This window comes from Balearica regulorum, chromosome 6 (genome assembly GCF_011004875.1).
Source record: "Balearica regulorum gibbericeps isolate bBalReg1 chromosome 6, bBalReg1.pri, whole genome shotgun sequence".
Lineage (NCBI taxonomy): Eukaryota > Metazoa > Chordata > Aves > Gruiformes > Gruidae > Balearica > Balearica regulorum.
Window position 1 is genome coordinate 21008785 of NC_046189.1, and position 18446 is coordinate 21027230.

General features: G+C 36.9%; 1 protein-coding gene across 1 annotated transcript in view; it reads right to left on the reverse strand.

The window, feature by feature from the left end:
- Positions 1 to 18446, reverse strand: part of MYO3B (myosin IIIB) — a 209017-nt gene that overhangs the window by 84249 nt on the left and 106322 nt on the right. Inside the window, exons 19-25 of the mRNA XM_075756693.1 lie at positions 18280 to 18394; positions 17762 to 17888; positions 17405 to 17615; positions 16162 to 16309; positions 15765 to 15918; positions 13720 to 13808; positions 12083 to 12212 (exon numbers count right to left, since the gene is read on the reverse strand). Of these exons, the coding sequence (XP_075612808.1) occupies positions 12083 to 12212; positions 13720 to 13808; positions 15765 to 15918; positions 16162 to 16309; positions 17405 to 17615; positions 17762 to 17888; positions 18280 to 18394 (974 nt within the window). The remainder of the gene's footprint in view (positions 1 to 12082; positions 12213 to 13719; positions 13809 to 15764; positions 15919 to 16161; positions 16310 to 17404; positions 17616 to 17761; positions 17889 to 18279; positions 18395 to 18446) is intronic.

Here is an 18446-nt window from a genome sequence, read left to right on the forward strand (position 1 = left end):
AGGCTATAACGTGTGGGTTAATGAGAACTGCAACTTTGTTTTGAAAACCTGGTCTATCTATATACACACGTGGTACCTATGGTATATACATGTACCTCTCTAAGGTTAAAATGCAAACTTTAATAAGCAAGTAGTTGGCAAATTTATTTTTCTCTTAGCTGTAATTTTGAAGTTTTTCTATGTTAGAAATTACTCTTTTGTGCCTTTTTTGGCTAAAGTTGACAACCTGGAAAGGTTGGTTTTGGCTAGGCTTCAGGTTAGCAAATCTAAAGCTTGAAAGCCTTGCGCTGAAGAACTGGTGACACAACACGGCATAGATGAGGGGAGTTGGGAGAAGAAACAAATTTGAATCAAATTGTTTAAAATTACTAAAATTTTGTTGCATTTTATAACAAGTTACAAAACTCTAATAACCAAGTAAAATTTAGAGAAAAGTAAAATTATAAGATAGTTGCTCAAGGTTCACCATATTCGCTGCTGGTATTACGTTTCTAGGGTTCATAATTAATATCCCTGAGCTCTTCCTTAGTTCCTCATGCAAAACAACACTTCTGATCTGGCAAACCAAGCAAATAAATAAACCTTTTTATTAATCAAAAATCTTTAATGACTTCACAAACCAAAGAAACCCCAAAAGCGGTCAGTTCCTACTTAGAAACAAAAACTTTACATAGTGTGATTTTGTTCATTAGTTACTTCCTTCTTGAAATGGATTCTTACCAGTGTTCATTTCATGTGTCAAGTGAATTCCTATGTAATTACTAACTACTGAATTGTAGTATCAGATTAAATCCATAGAAAAAAATTTTATTAGAATTTTCTTTTCCAGATCAAACACAAAATGATGCTTCAATAAAAGTTTGTGAATTAGTCATCCCAAGTAGTTCATGTTCAGGAAAATAACTACCTATCTTTAACATGTCTAAGCCATTAAAACTAATAAACAGAACAAATGTGGTTTGAAAATTAGTCTACATAATAAGAAATGTTTCACCCAGAGTTAGCATGGTGTTTACAGTCAGTAAACATTTGGTACCTGTCCCTGCATTCGATTTTCATTTACAAGGTCATTTATTACTTTGCACACCAAAAATAATTAAATGTTATTCCACTCTGTGAAGAACATCAATATTTGAAGAACAAACAGTTTTAGATAATAACATAGCCAGTTAAAACTGCCATGGGTTCCTTGAAAGGTTAAACTGGTTAAAGGTTAAAGGACTGCACTATGCCTTTCAGAAGTCAAGCTTCACATCTATTATATGGTCAACACTCTAGAGAAAATACAAGTGACATCCATGTAGACTAAAATAAAATACTACCTATATTAAATCCAATGGAGCCATTAAGCGATTTAAAACCCTCTCAAAATTTTCTTAATATTTTTGGAGAAGGCATTCATGAGGGAGGGGAGAGAAGTTAAATGTTAAAATTAGGATTAATCTTTTAAACATGTACGTGTTTAATTTTATTGACATGCATTTCCTTTTCAGTTCAATGTGACTGCTCATCTGAAAAATTAAGGCTCCTACCTATGTGTCTGCCAGATCAGAGACTAAGGTCTCTGGGATTCATTTGTGTCAGTGGGGGAGTCAGTCAGCCCCAATGTTTCTCTTTTTTCCCTCTGTTTCATAAAGTTAGGAATGTCATTAATGCTTTGAGAAGTTTCAGTCATTAAAGTTTGTGAAATGCTCTCAGAGCTTCCAACAGACAGAAGCAGCAGCATGAAAATCTATGCACTCTGTGGCTAAGCTCAGCAAAACTCCTTTTGTCCTAAAGCTGTATAGGAGATCTCACATCTCTGCAAACGTATTCTTCACTGATACCTCATTTCAGCCAGGTGAGAAAGACCACACTGTCAAAGTACCCTATCTCTTCTATTATGCAAAGTCAAGCAGGAGAAGTTTTGAAAGTATTTCAAGTATTTACACAGCACAGAAAAAAGAAATGGGTTGTCTTCAGGTTGGACTTTGGAAGTGCTCTCTAGATCTCAGAAAGGACTAGTCAGCATTCCTGGCTTCTCACTTGCGTCCCTGGCACTTACTCACTGTGTGATCTGGTCGAATTAATGATTTGTCTAGCCACTGACTTTCCATACTAATTAGGAAAGTACACTGGCTGGCTGGATGTTCTGATGTTACTTACAGTTTGTCAGTGCTTCATAATTCTTACATGATGGGTTCTATAAGTAGTATCAAGCAAATATTAGTAATATTAGCACTGTATTTATAACCTCATTTTGGTTATGGTTGCAATAGATCACTCCTCCCAAAGTAAGAGCATACGAGGTAAGAATTACATTAAGCTTTGATACAACATTTAGTTTGTGAAGTGCAAATGACTTAGAGAAAGAGCCCAATGGCAATGTCACCTTACCGTACAAGCTGTACCAAGGATGTTACTATTACATAGAGAGCATAGTACAAGCTCTTTCCTTATCCTTACATATTTTATTAATTTCTTTCATGCTTCTGGTTCAGATAAAGAGGGGTTACTTGAAACACCATGTAGATACAGTATGGTCAGAAATACTACAATGCATTCATATTTCATTGACACTACTTCTAATCGCAGCTAAGCACTTGCACTCCAGAAGAGGTACAGAGTCAGACAATGTCTTTGACATACACAGATTCTTCTCTGTCTTTCCTTTCAATACATTTTATCTAGCTTAAAGAAGTTGACTGCTTATCTCCATAATGCAGTTTTCATCTTCCCTACTGTAAGACTAAGCTTTTCTTAGCTTGACTATAAATGAATACATGTACTTTTTTATTGGGTACTAATTTGAATCTGGTCACTGACTATCAAAACTCTATTTTAAGCTAATCTTGTGCAATAAAAAGCTAAGAATCCAATTTTCTCATATACTGCACATTTTACACAAGAATATATTTATAAAAATACAGTCTGTAGAATACAACTATTAATACAGACACATATCCACTGCTGCTTATTCTGCAAAGAGAATCACTTTACTTCCTGTTCAGAATAAATAAATAAAAAATGAGAAACAGCATTTCCAAAATCAGAAGATATTACAAAACAGAATCTGATAACCATGAAAACTTAGTAATACTATGGCACACCTGGGAATAATCTAATTATGACTAATTGCTCTAGGAGCAAAAAAGATGCATTTTTTGGCCTGGATTATTTGAAATTAAAAATCCATACCACGGTGAACTGACAAATTCTGATCCTGATTCTCAATTAGACTACAGGTTTCTTTAGTCTTATTAGCATGAAGTAGACACAGATCATATTTAAAAATACTTAAAAGCTTTACATTGTTAGACTGGGATTGGAGAATCTGAGTGTAAATTCATCACTGCTATGCTTTCTACTTGCATGCATCGCAGACACTTCAGTGGTCACTTCCCACATTAGTAAGACACACACTGGCAAACACACAGCATGATGTTTACAGCAACAAATAAATCTTTGCCTGTAAGCATCATTGCTGCTATGTCTAAATATTGTTCTAACACAGTAGGTTAGTAGGCTTCTTGTAGAATGCAAAGGAAGACAGACACTGACAGCAGCCAAGATGAAATGAAGGTCAAACTGCCTACTATATTCCAAGATATGTAGATGTATAATCTTAGTAAGAAAGATCTTAACTTTTACCCTTACCTAGTAATGAAGAACAGGTTATAGTATATAATTAGTTAGTGGTAGTGCCCAAGATATTTTAAAAACTTAACCTTGAGTATTGATGGCTGCTTTAAGCAACATGCCCGATTTTCCAGACATGTAGCCATCTACTCGATTGGGAGTGTGTTCATTGAAATGCGGACGTTTCCTGAAATATCACAGGCACATATGTGATCATAGAATACACCAGCAAACCTTATGTGATTCTCAGAACGTCATAGTCCCACGACATGACCAAACTCACAGACAGTAGGCAAAGCACATATGCTATAGCCTGATCACCTGATGGCCAGGTTCCCAGGACAAGGGAGGGTCACGTGGTTCTGGAAAAAAGGGTGGCAGAGGGGAAGTGGATTGCCTGCTGGACAAACGCTTTATCTGGCCACAGCCAGGTGGGCATAGATTGGGCACCCCTGTCCAAACACAGAACTCATGATAGATGTGGCACACTATGTACAGCTGAGAGCTAACTATGTGAAGCTGCATCTAGGCAAAAATGAAAAAAAAAGAAAAATTATGTGGAAAAAGCAATTAGCAGTTATAGTGTAAACAATGCTGGAGTTTTCTACTGCTTGATGCCCAGCATTTTCTTTAGCCAGGTCTGTAGCCTGACTAGCTGGAGACTTGATTAACTGGGTGGAGTGACTGACTGACAGGCTGGGCACAGCCTGATTTGGTCAGTCTCCCAGCTGCTGCATTACATAACAAAGTGGCTCAGCTTTTTATCATTTATACACTGTCAGAAGATACAGGTCATTTCTTTCAGATATGGTCTTTAGCAATGTCCATCCATGTCTTTGATAGCGTACAATTTGATGCTGTTGTGTGTAATCTACTCAGGAGAAAAAAAACCTTGAAATCTCTGGGGAACAGCAGACAGTACAGAACACTGCCATCTGCGTTGTTAGCAAAGTACCTCACCATCAACACGAGGTTTTCCGTTGCCCCAGCAGACTGCTCTGGTTGCTGTACCACATCTGTAACTGAGATTAGAAGAAAACTACGGAGGTGTATTTGCTGGGAAGACTTTGCTGTTGAGGAATTCTCCATTAATTTTCAGCATTAGCCAAAACTCTCTTAATCACCTCTATTCAGGACAGACAATAAGTTTATTTCTTCTTCCAGAGGTATGTGGAAGAATACTTCTAAAAAACATATACAGGTTGAAAATACAGTTACCACACATGCTGATTCAGCTCTGGTCTTCCTCATTGTTTTATGTAATTGACATCCTTTCTCTTGCATGTTATGTAAGATTTTTTTCCCCCCAAAATAATACATGCTTTATCTAGAAAAGTAAAAGTTTAATTATGAAGACGTTATCTCAGTTTTTTATCTATGCTCCCTCACCAACATGAATCAACAACAAGCATTCCGGTAGCCCACACCTCAGTCTCTTGTCTCTGATGATCTCAGGACTGCCCCCAAACACTAATTAAGCTTCACAGTAGTCAGTTTAACCTGAGGCCAAAATAATTTTCTACAAGGACAGTAAATAAACAGGAAACCCAAGAGAAGGCAAGAACTGTGATTTCCAGCCCACTGTTTGTATTTCCAGAGTATGTTCCCTCTCCATACAATGTATAAAACATTTTATAGTATATATTCCATCACTTCGGACCTGCTGCTGGCGCTGCTCCATACATACCTAGTATGATCAAAATCCTACTAAAGCCAGTGAAGATTCCCAATGAATTCATTGGTAAAAATTCAGGTATAAAGATGTCACTGAAAGCACATGGAATAATACAGAGGAACATTTCCTCTGACCTCACTATGACTCTCGTTCTTCTCAGCGTTTAAGATCCTAAGCTAGACAGGATGAAAATGGTGTCAAAACCAGGTTTTGCCACTTCTCTCAAGAGAAGAGTTGTCTTTTAAAAGTCTTAATTCAGGATGAAGCATGGTTACAGAACCTCAAGAAAGTCTCGGGCCTCTCTGTTTTTGAAATCTTGGCATTAATGGTGTTGACTACTAATTTAATCAAGTCTCAAAGACTTTTCAACTGAACATTTATTACATACTCTGAAACAAATACACAAAATCCAGCACAGACTCAGAGGTTTGCTTTCCACCAACGACATTCATCTCTTAGATACATTAACTCATAATTTAATTATTTTGAAAGAGTGGGAAATATAAGCACGTAAAGGAAACACCAAAAAACATTACGGGTATTCAAACCAGCAAGGTTATCTGAATATTCAACAAATTTATCTGCTCTACAAACTCACTAGCAAATATAAAAATAATTGCTCTTCTAGGATTTGATCTTGAGAGCTACTGAATGCTTCCAATGATGTACTGAGCATCTTTGACACAACTTGACCTTACAGCACAGTGCCTGTAGAAACTGCGTAGGAAACTACTCATTAAAACAACTACTGTATAATGTTCTCTGAATATTTCTCTATTTAAATTCTGTGTATGCTGCACAGTGAGATCCCATAGTCTACTAGTTAATATTAAAACCAGTAACATCTTCTAATACATCTTTTGCTTCCTCGATATCAACACATTTTGAATTTAATTAGTATACAATGAAGTGTTGAGATTAGTTATTGTTCACTACTGTGAGATAAAGTTCATTATAGAATTGAAAAGTTAGACTAGAAACATGAAAATTGAAAAGATATCTCCTCTCTTCTGAGAGAAAGGTAAAGAAAAATTATTCTCAAGATTTGTTCTACAAAGAATGGCCTATTATGAATTAAATCAGTAAGCTCATCATGATCTGTTCTTAAATTTGCCTATTTGTGCTTTTTTTTAAGGGTTCAATTTGCAAACACTTGGAGACAAAAAAAGTCTATGCCCTTTGTCCATTTTCAATACAATGTAATCTGTGAAGTCACACGTTAAAAACAGTGGACTTCTGCTTGGGCAGCACACTTTCCCAAACATAAACGTGATAAATCTAACTTGACCCTTCTCAGCTGTTGTGCTTACTGCCATGTGCAATTCCAGAGATTCACTGACACTCTTTATTTATAGGGAGTTATTCTCAACAGTAAATAATTGTTATGTCTTAGTCCTGCTAAACTTTATATGAGACCTTAACTTTGATCTGATAGATGGTTCTGTTTCTAAATGAGTTCCATTTTTAGGGCTATTTTAGGGCATGTTTTGGATCTTACTACTAGCAAGTCTTGTGAGTATCTGTGTACTGCATTTGTCCTACGACACAAAACTTAGGATGTGAAGAAAAAGAAACACTGAACTGTAAAATGCTCAACTGAAAAACTAAATAAAGTAATCCAATGCTTTACCTCTCAAACTCAGTTAAGCTACATTTAACTTAGTTTACTGATGTCCCACATCTGCAACCCAGTAAAGTTCACAATTGTTATGTTGCACAGCTGTGGTTTAAAGCCTCTCTTTGCACAAAACACTGGCAGCAAAGCAAAACCGATTAACTTTTATATGCTTTTAACATATGGACCAGTTAGAAGTAGGAAAGCCTCTGTGTCCCAAGTGAAAATATATAGCTTCCATTAACTTGACCCAAATTCTTACAAAATATAAATTCTGAATCATCTTTAAGTAGAGAGATTATAATTACAATGGCTTTATTTCCGATTCATTTGACTTAGAGTGCTGGCTGTTACCTTTTAGAGGTGAAAATACTAACAGAAAAGTACCATTATAAAAAGATTTTATTGTAGGATAAATTAGAAAAAATGTATTTGAGTCTTTTGCCCTATTGTGATGTGTGGAATTAAGAGGAAAAAAATCCGCTAAGCCCAAATGGAAACATGCTATATTTCAGTGCATGTGTGACACACACCAGGCCAAGGGACCTGCCACTACTTATTGCTAGAGGAAGGACCTGTACTCAGTAGGAGTGCAGGGTGACAAACATGACAGGTCAAATCATGTTTGCACTGAAAACAATGGCAAAGCACCTATGATTTCAACTGGCCAAGATTTCACTCTGTGCCCAGTAGTATCTGTTAATGGGATTGAAATGCAAGAAAATCCATTTGTTTCCCTCAGTTTCTGACTCTTCATAAGGAATCAGCTGCTATTAAAATTACAGACAAATTAATATTGAGATTGTACTCTTGTCACCAAGGAGCGGTAAAGTGATTTTGCAAAAGGCCCTAGTTCTTGTGTTCTTTAGCATGCAAAAAGAAAGCCTGAAACTTTTTTTCACATTCTTTCTCAGCACGTGGTCTGTTAGCTGTTTGCTTCTTTTTTTTTTTTAATATGATACATACATTTTTTATAATTTCTTTTTTCTGAGGGCTATAAGCAGGGCTGGCAACTCAAAGGCACAAAGAACATAGACTAAAAATCAATACTGAGAGAGGGAAATGACCTTAGGCAGGCTAATGTCAATTAATTTGGTTTTGAAAAAAATCTATTTTCCTCCTAATTTTGGACAAAAAAATTCCCTTGTTAAAACATCACTATTCCAACTCTTCACTGAAGGTTGTGAAAACTTTCATCTGTTCTTTTGACAGATTATGCTCAAATATCTAGGCACAGTGAACAAGGAGTATTTATTAGCAATGGATGATATATTGACACTGTATCACTCTGAATGTGTGAGCAATACCCAATGCTACCAAAATTATTAGACACGATGTTGCTGTAAGTGGTAATGGTACTCAGCTCTGTACTTATTCTACGCAGTCAAGCCCAGCCCAGCCCCTCTACAGATCCTCAGAGCTAGGACAGGGGCCTCTGTCTGTGCTCTGGTGATGGGAAGGCTGGAGGATTTCCCCTCCCTCCAGGTGACAACTCTTCCCCTGCTCTCCAGCAAGGACCTAAGGCAGAGCAGAGCAACCCTGGCAAAAGCTCTAAAGGTCTGTGAGTCCCAGAAGGGGGAAAATGTCTGCAGACATTTTGTTTCAAGAGTAGAGAATTATGTTGTGCTGCAGTTTTTTTGAGAAGATGAAGTCCCTGTATCACACCTCCCTGTCCCACCAGCATGATCTGGTCAGCTGGGGAACATAAAGTAAGAGAGAGGAAAAGTGGAAGAGGGAGCCACAGCCTCCAAAAGCCCCAGTGGTGCTCTGCCACCACTTAAAGGTGATGCTGCAAAAGTTCTTCAGTATCAGGACAGTGGTCTGACTCCTCGCTGACACCACTAGTGAATGTACTAAGGCTTGCAATTTTTCCAGTTAAAGCCCTCTTCTCTTACAAAGGGACTCTATTTTCTAGATCACACGATTCCTTTTCTTTCTGATGCTTTAGCTGCAACAGTGATAAACCTAAACTAGAGACAAACAGGAATGCATTATATTAGAATATACAAAATTCTCAGCACAAGAAGCCATGTCTGTAGAAAAAAGTGACAAATAAGGAAGCAACTGGCAGAATTGGTAGGTTAAACCAGAATATGTTTGTTCAGTTTTGAGGTTAAAGGTCCCTAGAAAGTGCAAACAGATTCCAAAACATGCCAAACGTGCCTAAGTTCCCACTGAAAGATGACAAAACATGCTGTACACACTACAAAATTAGTGCCAGAATGTTTAAGTTCTGGTGTCTCATATCAGTAACTGGGCACTCTCTTAACCATAAATTACTATTACAAATGCATATTTAATGCCCTGCTGTTCATTTCTGGCCCTTTAAACTACACAGTCTGCTACTGTGAAATAGAAGCATTTGTTAAGAGGGGATAAGTATATTTGATAAATTACAGGGATTAACATGCTCTTAAATTAGTAAAAGAATTTAGTCTTTTTAATATTTATTTTCTTGCTGCTGCTCAGTTTTTGACAGCAGAAGACATGACAGTTATATAAATATACTTCAAACAGAGGATCTTCTCAGGGTGGGAAAGGCATCTTTTTGTTCTTACTGGTATTTAAGAACTACATTTCCAGTAATTGTCAGACCCATGTTATCAGTCTCAAATTGCCTCTTGCTTCTGGGATAGCACCACCTAGTGACTATTACGCATATTAGAGACTGCTGCTTGGCAAAAACCACGTACGCTGCAAATTCCAGAGCTACTTGCAAGCAGATGTGAGAATGTGCTGTCACTCATCTTCAAACAAAACACCAGAGATACTGGCAGAAGGCTCATTTCAAGTCAGGGTTACCTGGAGAGATGCAATATGGCTTCCACGTAAATTATTAACTTTTGCATCAGTCAGTAATCTACAAAAAGCTGGAGAAAATTGTATCAAGATTATGAATCTTAATCTGTATTTTTTCTGGTTTGCTTTAGGAATGAAGCACATGCTGAGTGGAGGCAAGAGGGCTAAGAGGCAAGGACAGAGTATGATGGGACATTTACACAGTCATTGTTCTTTTGTTTACAAAAGCCTCTTTGTAGAAAGTTAAGAGAATAGCATTATCTTTCTTCACTGAGCAGAGATGAAGCAGCATTGCCAGCAATACCTTCTGTTCTCAGCCAAACCTTTCATTTATCTTGCAAGCTGCCGAAACTAAACCTGGCAACAATCTGATTTTAGAACACAGAGGCCCCAACACAGGATGTGAGTGCCAATTATATTAGACAGCTGGAAAAAATAGAGCAAAATCACAAAGACTTTTTAAAAATAAAAATGACATAAGGGTTTTAAGCTATTCTTATAACACCATGCACAGCAGCATATTAATAATAATAATTTTAACAGGATGTCCTGTACCAGCTTGACAGAAATACAGACAATACTCAACTTGCTGTATGCTCCTCATAGAAAGGTAAATGTTTTATAACAGGAGGCAGAAAGCACACAATTCATGTAAATAGGAAACAAAAAGGGAATATAAGAGACAAAAAAGTGGAAATACACCAACAAGGTAACTATACATTACTGCAATGAGAAGTATCTTCTTACTGAACCTTTTATGCATCTTGAGCAAAATACTCAAGTTCAGTGCTGCTGCCACTGAAAATATCTCTAAAAAGCCAGAGGAAGATGAGTTTACGTGAAAGCGTCGGCATACTGATCCAAAAATAGAAATAAAATCAAAAGTATAATATTTACAATAATTGGGACTGATAATTGGGACAAAGCACCTAATCTGTTTCATTCTGACAGTAGCTCCAAGGTATAAAATGGCTCATACAGGCGGGTGTGGAGGCACATTTGACCAGATGTGAACCTTCTTTTTTTGTTTGCTTGATCCATCCAGCACGAGTAAAACAATCTCTTTTACTAGTTTAACACGGACTCAAATGTCAGAAGTAGACACAAAGATTCTTTCTTCCCCACTTGGGCACAAACCAGTCCTACTCCATCTTAAACTAAGCTTGTCATAGCTGAAAGGAGAAGCAGATTCCTCATTGGATCCTCACCTCTCAGGGACCTCTAAAAGCTAATTTGAAAGGGGAGGGGAGGCAGGTAATCCAGAGCCTTCTAATTACAGGAAAAGAACAGAGACACTGTAACAGGAATCTATCCTATATAGAATATAAACAGATATTTTGCTATCAGTTTTACATGTGCAAAGGTGGCTCCAATATATGTTTTTCTCTGGATGTTCTTTTTCTACACAGAAATCTCAAGAGAGGTTAAAGGCATCACCAGAGGCTGTGACTGGGCTACTGAGGTTCCAGACATCCCAGACAGAGCTGCTGCACAGGCGCAGAATTGCATCTACAGCCCATGTACAATAAGCCTACATAGCACTACTTAATGCATGTACACTTATTTCTACCTAAAAATACAACCTCATTTGCATATGCCATATTAGATCACAAGAATTTTGCAATCTAATACAATCCATCATTTTTAGATTATTCCTTAGTATTACATCTTTTTCTTACCCATTATGAAAAAGATACTTTTAAAATGTAGCAAGTATTCAGAGGTGTGTACATTTGCTGGCTTGTTTGCATGTATACTGCAGAACAATCATTTGTATAGGTTACTGGCATTCTGGCATCTATCCATAGAGTAATCAAACTTCATCTTGCTGTTTTATTTAGCTATAGATCTGTGTATTTTCATGTAATTCAGTGTCAACAAGCTTTAAATCAACTGAATTAATGAATTCTAGCAGATTAATAAGTGTTTTTAATAATTTGTAAGAAACTTTATGCATTGCATCAATGCATCTAAATAGATGGATATTACCTCCAAAACAACTTGATCTACATTACATGATTTATGAACTGTAAGACACAGTACATAAGAATCTATCAGCTGAGAACTGATCTTAGTAAAGGACTAAGAATCGGGAAACTCCCATATTCTTATCCTGCTCTGAGAATGAGTTCTCATTCTACACATCAGATAATCTCCCTTTCTCTGGAGTGAGGGATGAATCTTGCTGAGTTTTTTAGAAGAATTCATGTCCACATATTTAAAAAAAAAAAATCATAACATTTTAGATATCTAGGAAACTTTAAACAGCAGAGCTGAACAAGAATTAAAAAAAAAATTGTCCAGAAACAACTAGAGTTTTAGAGGAGTAAGTGGCTGAAGAGGTTGCAATGTTAGCAAAGCTGTGCAGAAAATACCTGTTTTTGTTAATGGGCTAGAGAACAGCTGCTGAAGAAGTTTGTTCTCTGATGTTCGCAACACCACCACTACGTCAGCAGGAAGAGTGTCTCTGTTCTTCTCAAGGAATGCAGAAGCATCATACAATACCTAGCATGGGAAACAGAATCAGAAAAGTTGCCAAAAACGGCTACCCAAAACCTGCTATGTTCTTTAAAACGTGAACAGACAAGATGACCAAGTAGACTAGTTTAGCTCTGACAAGCCAATGAATTATCTTCAAAGGACGTAAAAGCTACAGCAGTGTCTTCAGAATGTGAACTAGCTATAAACAGCACCTACATTCATAGCATGTCACTGCACATAAAATTGAGTTAAATGGCTTAAAATCTTATTGTATTATGCTTTGTCATGTCATAATTTGGTACACATGACGCAATATACCAGAGATACCTCATTAAAGCTGAAGTTAACAGTTTAGGTGTAAAATAAGAAAAGGTTCTCAGGTGGTCACCAACTATTTGGTGTCTGCACCAAACTTGTGATCTATAACTAGACCTGTTGGAGTAACAGGAGTAAGTTGCACACCTAGGTATGTTAAAATCGGCTTCTCACTGCTTCGAAAATGATAGTAGGAAAACAAAACATTCACATTTTTCAATTATTTTAATTGGTTTTATTATAAATTAATGCCTGGCTATTTGTATTCATATAAGAATCAGTTAGTTTTGCTTAACTTTTTTTTTTAAAATTGCAGTAATTTTTCATACCTGTTTTATTATCACTAGCAATATTCCTCTCTAGCCTAATTCCACTGGAGTCCATTAGTTTACACAGAAACTGAATGTTCTCCTGCAATAGAGAACTGGCCAATAGTGTTTTTATGACTTGGCCATTTGGGCATAAAGAATTTACTAAACCTGTGTGAAATTTTACAGTTATTCTTAACAAGCCAGAAAGCTGAACAAAGTTTACTAGAACCTATCTTAAAATTCTGGAGTCTTATAATGACCCAGAGACTTCATTGATAACTATATAAAATATGGCTATTTCATTTTGATTTTGTTTATAAACAAAGATTTGGACCTGAAATCACAAGCAAAGCTCATGTTATGTGAAACAACTGGACTGTTATTCCCCATATAAAGTAATCGGTGAATTGCTGAGAACAAAAGAAGTTAGGTGCTGCGGAGTACAAGAAAACATCTGTGCTCACTAGCTCCAGTCTTTCCAATGCTCTCTATAGGATTTTAAATTCTATTCCAGACACTGTTTTATATTGCATTTTATCTGTATACTCACATACACTCACACACAGAACTACTATGGCATTCACACAATGTTAACAATCGCGTAGCCTGTTCTGGCTCCAGAGAGTTGCTCCTTTGAAATAACTGTAGTAGTGGTGTTTCTGGTGCCAGATTTCTTTCAGAATAAAAGGTGGTTACTGTCTACACGATTTGTGAAACAGCCTGAATGATAGGTTCTAAAATGGACTACTACACATGAACATTTTATTGTAGATTCTAGGTTTCTATAAACTTTATCATTTTGTCTCTTAAAATGAGAAAAAAAAATCATAAAGCAGAAACTTTGGATAAAACAAATAATGACATACCACTGTTATTTGAATTAAATAAAAATCACATGGCCTTACCTTTCCAGCATAGTGCTGAATACCAAATGAGAGTTCTACTCCTTTTGGTCTCCAAAAGTATTTGCATCGCAAGTTATCTTCAAATTTATCTAGACATTGAGAAGAGATGCTGATATAAGTGACTTAGAGTGACTAACTAAAATCTTCATCCTAAGCAGGGATAGTTTCCTGCTCAAGAAGCCAGAACTACTATAAACACACATATTATCAGACTGCTCAGAAATAGCTGTGTGCCAGCTTCTCCATGCTTTCTTCCAAGGTGCCACTTCTGAATGGAACAGCTCATTCTAAACTAGCCCAGTAAGACTGTCTTTCAAATCCCACTGTTTGTGGACAGTTTTGTGCATGGAAAACTATCAAATAAGAGGGGCCAATGAGAAGGTGTGACGACTTCTCATATTCTGCTATGAATTTGCTTATATTATGTATAGGGTTTGGGGTGAGTTTATTTCAACTATGTACAGTCAAAACTGTGCATATACCTCACTTGCTTAAATGCCTATTATTTGTATTTTCCCTGTCTTCCTTTCCCTCTTGATTTAGCTTTGTGCATCATGTTTTAAGTACACGTTAATGTCTTCAGGCTGGGACCATCTCTCATTTATCTTTGGACTTTACGGAGAAAGAGGCTTCTATCTAAAAACCTTTTTGAAAGAGGCTGTTTCCCGTGACTACCTCTAAAGAGCTGACAGAAAAAGAAACACCACTTTCTAAGAAAAATGTCTTTTATGCCCTGTGATATTTTGTATGCCCTTTAATATTTTGTAGTGAAATTAGTGCTGATACTGTAAAACTTGCTATTATATTTCTTTATCTGAACAAGCAACTAGAGACATGAGGCCAGAATCAATTGATAAAATTCTCCATCATGTTGTTTAGGTAAGATAATTATCAAACTGTTTTTTCTAATGTTAGAATCCATTAATATTTTGTGTTACGTTTTTCTTTCTACTAATGTTTAATCAAGCTTGTATTTAAAGCAAAAAGAACTAAGTTTGGAATTTTGGGGGGGCAGGGGAGAGAGTGGTGAAATTGATGATTGTCTGGCACATCTGGAGAGGGCAAAATATCCCACTTTCCTGTCTCCTTGAGGGATCCTGCTGTACTGTGTACAGACCAGCAATAAGATCGAGGAAGGTACCCCTGTGAAACTAAGTTCAATATTCAGCATTAACTGATTTATAGGACCCACAGGGAGGCACACAGCTTTAGTACACAAATGAGGACTGGAATGAAACCACAGCACTCATTCTATCTGGGACATAAATTCAAGTTTCAACTCAGCCTAGCAGAAGTGAAAAATCTTGTACGTATATTGTGCAATTTAACAGGCAGCTGTTATTCTTCTCTGACTAGCAGTTTGAGTCTCTGCTGCATATTCCATTGAAGGAACCGGAACTCTGTTTCATATGGCAGGGAAAAATGTAGCTTTAGTAAATAAAACAAGACAACAGTTTTATACATGGCATGCACTGCACGTTTTAAAGTTGGCACCAAGATTTGTTAAAATATATGTAAAATATGCATGAAGGAAGGGAAATATTCAGCCAGACGGCACACCAGAAATAACACACACTTTCTATTTATGATGAGATAATCTGGAGTGAAGCAGTATTTTCTAATTGGATAAACATGGGCCTAGGAGCCTGGGAGATCTAAATTTTACTCTCAGTGCTCATGTTGCTCACAGGGTGGTCCTAGACACAAGATTCTACTATGTCTCAGCCTTTCCTTCAGTAAATGGGAATAAATGCTGCTTGATGTACTTCACCATACAGGGAAAAGCCACAGGTTATTTCCTTGTAACACTGGAAAGACAATAAGCCCGTGACACCTGATATATAAGGTAACTTTTGCAACATAAAAAGAACAGAAAACACATAAGCAGAGAAAAATGATGAAGCACAACGAAAAATACACTTAAAATGTCAAATGAAATGGCACAGCCTCAACAGGACAATGAGGCTAGTAAAACTTGAGTAAAGATGTCATTCTGTCCTCTCAAAATGTGTTTGTTATTTCCCAGAATTTTTGTTTGTACATACCAACTAAAGTTAGGTCTGTTGCCTGAGGAAATCGACTTTCTTCATCTAGTAGAGACAGGAGACCCATGGGTTTCTGGAGGAACATATCTAGAAGTGGACGGTTGTCTTCATACTCCACTGTGGCAGCATCAATTCCCTCACTCTGATACTCCATCTACAAAGTCACCAGCACAGTTTTAATACTGAACCAGTAAAAGCAACATCATCATTAGGATATTTATGATGCACAGCAATACTCCATTGGCCCCAACAACATTATTAGCAAAACTTAAACTGAAACATGTCATTATCTTGCATTTAAATCATATACCCATTTTATAGTTTATAATATACTCCTGAATATGATCTACAGTTCAGGACAGCTGATTCAACCAGACATCATCAGAGTTGAATTTACCTGCTCAAGTGCAAAGATATGTTGATTGAAATAAAACTGGATCTGTTCATTAGCAATATTTATGCACAGTTGTTCAAAGGAATTTCTTGCAAAGTTCTCAAATCCGAATATGTCTAGTATCCCAACATTCATCCTGTTTTCAGCATTGCTGCATGTGAAAATACAAACAAAATGCATCATAGGCAACAGAAAGTCAAAATAAAAAGAAACATGGTGACTAAGATTGTGTAATTGATTCAGTCTGCTGTAAAAAGAGAGGAAAAAGTGTGTTTGAACCCAAGATAACTTGTGCATTTGTTCAGCATCGTTAACAATTTTGTTTTCCACTTCTTGCAAATTTCCATGAAGAAGGCAGAAGAATCATAGGTACGTAGTAACAGACACTTAGCAGCCATATTAAAAGAAGTTTCAACAGGCAGATCCCACACAGAATTTATTGTTCGCTCCTCCAGGTAGACAAAAGGTGTCAAGCTTTAATAGTACGCTTTTGCTGTACTCAGTCAGAAGGGTAATTACCAAGCCTGGTGCTGCTACAAGCTAGACTGTTAAGAACCCATGTGCTAGCTCAAGTATACTCATACCACAGTCACCACTAGAACTGCAACTATAGATGAGGACATGCCTCTATGATATAGTGAAGTGCCAAGAGAGATCTCAGATCAGAGGCGTTTTCACATCACTTAAGGGTTTTTCTTGTTTCTGAAAATCTCTACAGATGCCTGAAAAGGCCAAAGCAGCCACATCAGCACCTGGCAAAAAAATCATAAGGATGACAATGTGAACATTTCTGTAATTATGAAAAATTAAAAAATCATCACTTACATCTCAAGTAGCAGCACAATAATAATCTGAGATCTGTATTTATTACTAGCTTACAAAAGCAGGAGGACTGTAAGGACTGTGAATACATACTAAAGTTTTTCAGTGTACTCCAATTATTTATTATTTGCCTTTGGTATGATTTTAATGTTTACTACATAGGAAGCTTCTTTTTAAAGAATTGTATAGCATTTCAACCACCCGATTTCCATTGACTTCAGTAGCTAAATTCCACTCAGCTCTTTGAAAATGTTGGGGTTAATGTCCTGGAAACGGAATTCAGTATCACAGCATGAAAGCCATTTTGAAGCCTAGCAAAAATAAAAACAGCACCCTTTCTGCAAAATCAAAAATATACAAATGGATGAATCCATCAAAGACATATGCACAGTAAATACACATGATTCAGTGATGTGTAACTTGCCATATATTTTTATCTGGCTGAAGCAGCGTATTAATACGATTTACGATCCAGCTGAAGAGCCGGCCATAAAGTGCTTTAGACATGGCATCTCGCACGTCAGCTGCTTTGTCCACGGTGTTTGTTCGGATAATAGTCTCCCCTCGTGTTACAACACAGTGGGAGGTTAGGGCCTCTTGAAGTTCTTCTGACCCAATACTTAGCAGCGCAGCAGCTAAAAGACAGTGCAAAAAAAGATACATGACTGTGATTATGCAGTGGAAATCACCAGCATTGCCCAACTGTTATCATGAGTTAGAAATTCTCACAAATACAGTCAAATGGCATTTACAGAACCAACAATGTTAAAAATGTCTTTACCATTATCTAAGGCTTCTGGGTTGGGAACCTCACTTTTATCTGTTTGGTGTTGTGAAGAAATGGCAGCAAACTCAATATTTCCAGTATTTAAGATTCCAGTCAGAATTCTGTACACTGAGTACACTTCCTGTAAAAGATGACAAGAAGCACTTTTAAGGAATCCAAATAGATATATAGATCATATTTAGGCTATGAAAGAAAAAGGTGAGCACTGGAATGACTATTAAAGCTTGTAGCTTGCTCTGAGACCAAGTTCTACAAATTCAAGCTCCTATTGACACAAAACAGTGTGATACAGAATTGTGAATGAACTTGCCTGAGTACCAACTGAGACCTCAGACTGGTCGTGGCTTCCAAGCATGTGGTTATGCTTTCACAGTTCATTTCTGTCATAAGAGAGATTCTGTGGCACAGGTGTGATTCCACAAACCCAAATGACAGCCTGTGCACAGGCAGCACTGGAGGTGGTTTTTATAAAGAAGATCAACAATGGTTTAGCAACTGGATCTCTTTCTTACCTCGTCAGTGAATCCTATAATTCTAAAGCAATGCTGAATGGCTTCAAATTGTCTTCCATAGGAATCTTTAGTGACAATATCATGCATTACTCTTCCAGTTTCATTATCAATATATCTAAATAGAGTGGAAGAAAGAAAGCACCATACTAGCAGATATGCCAGTACAA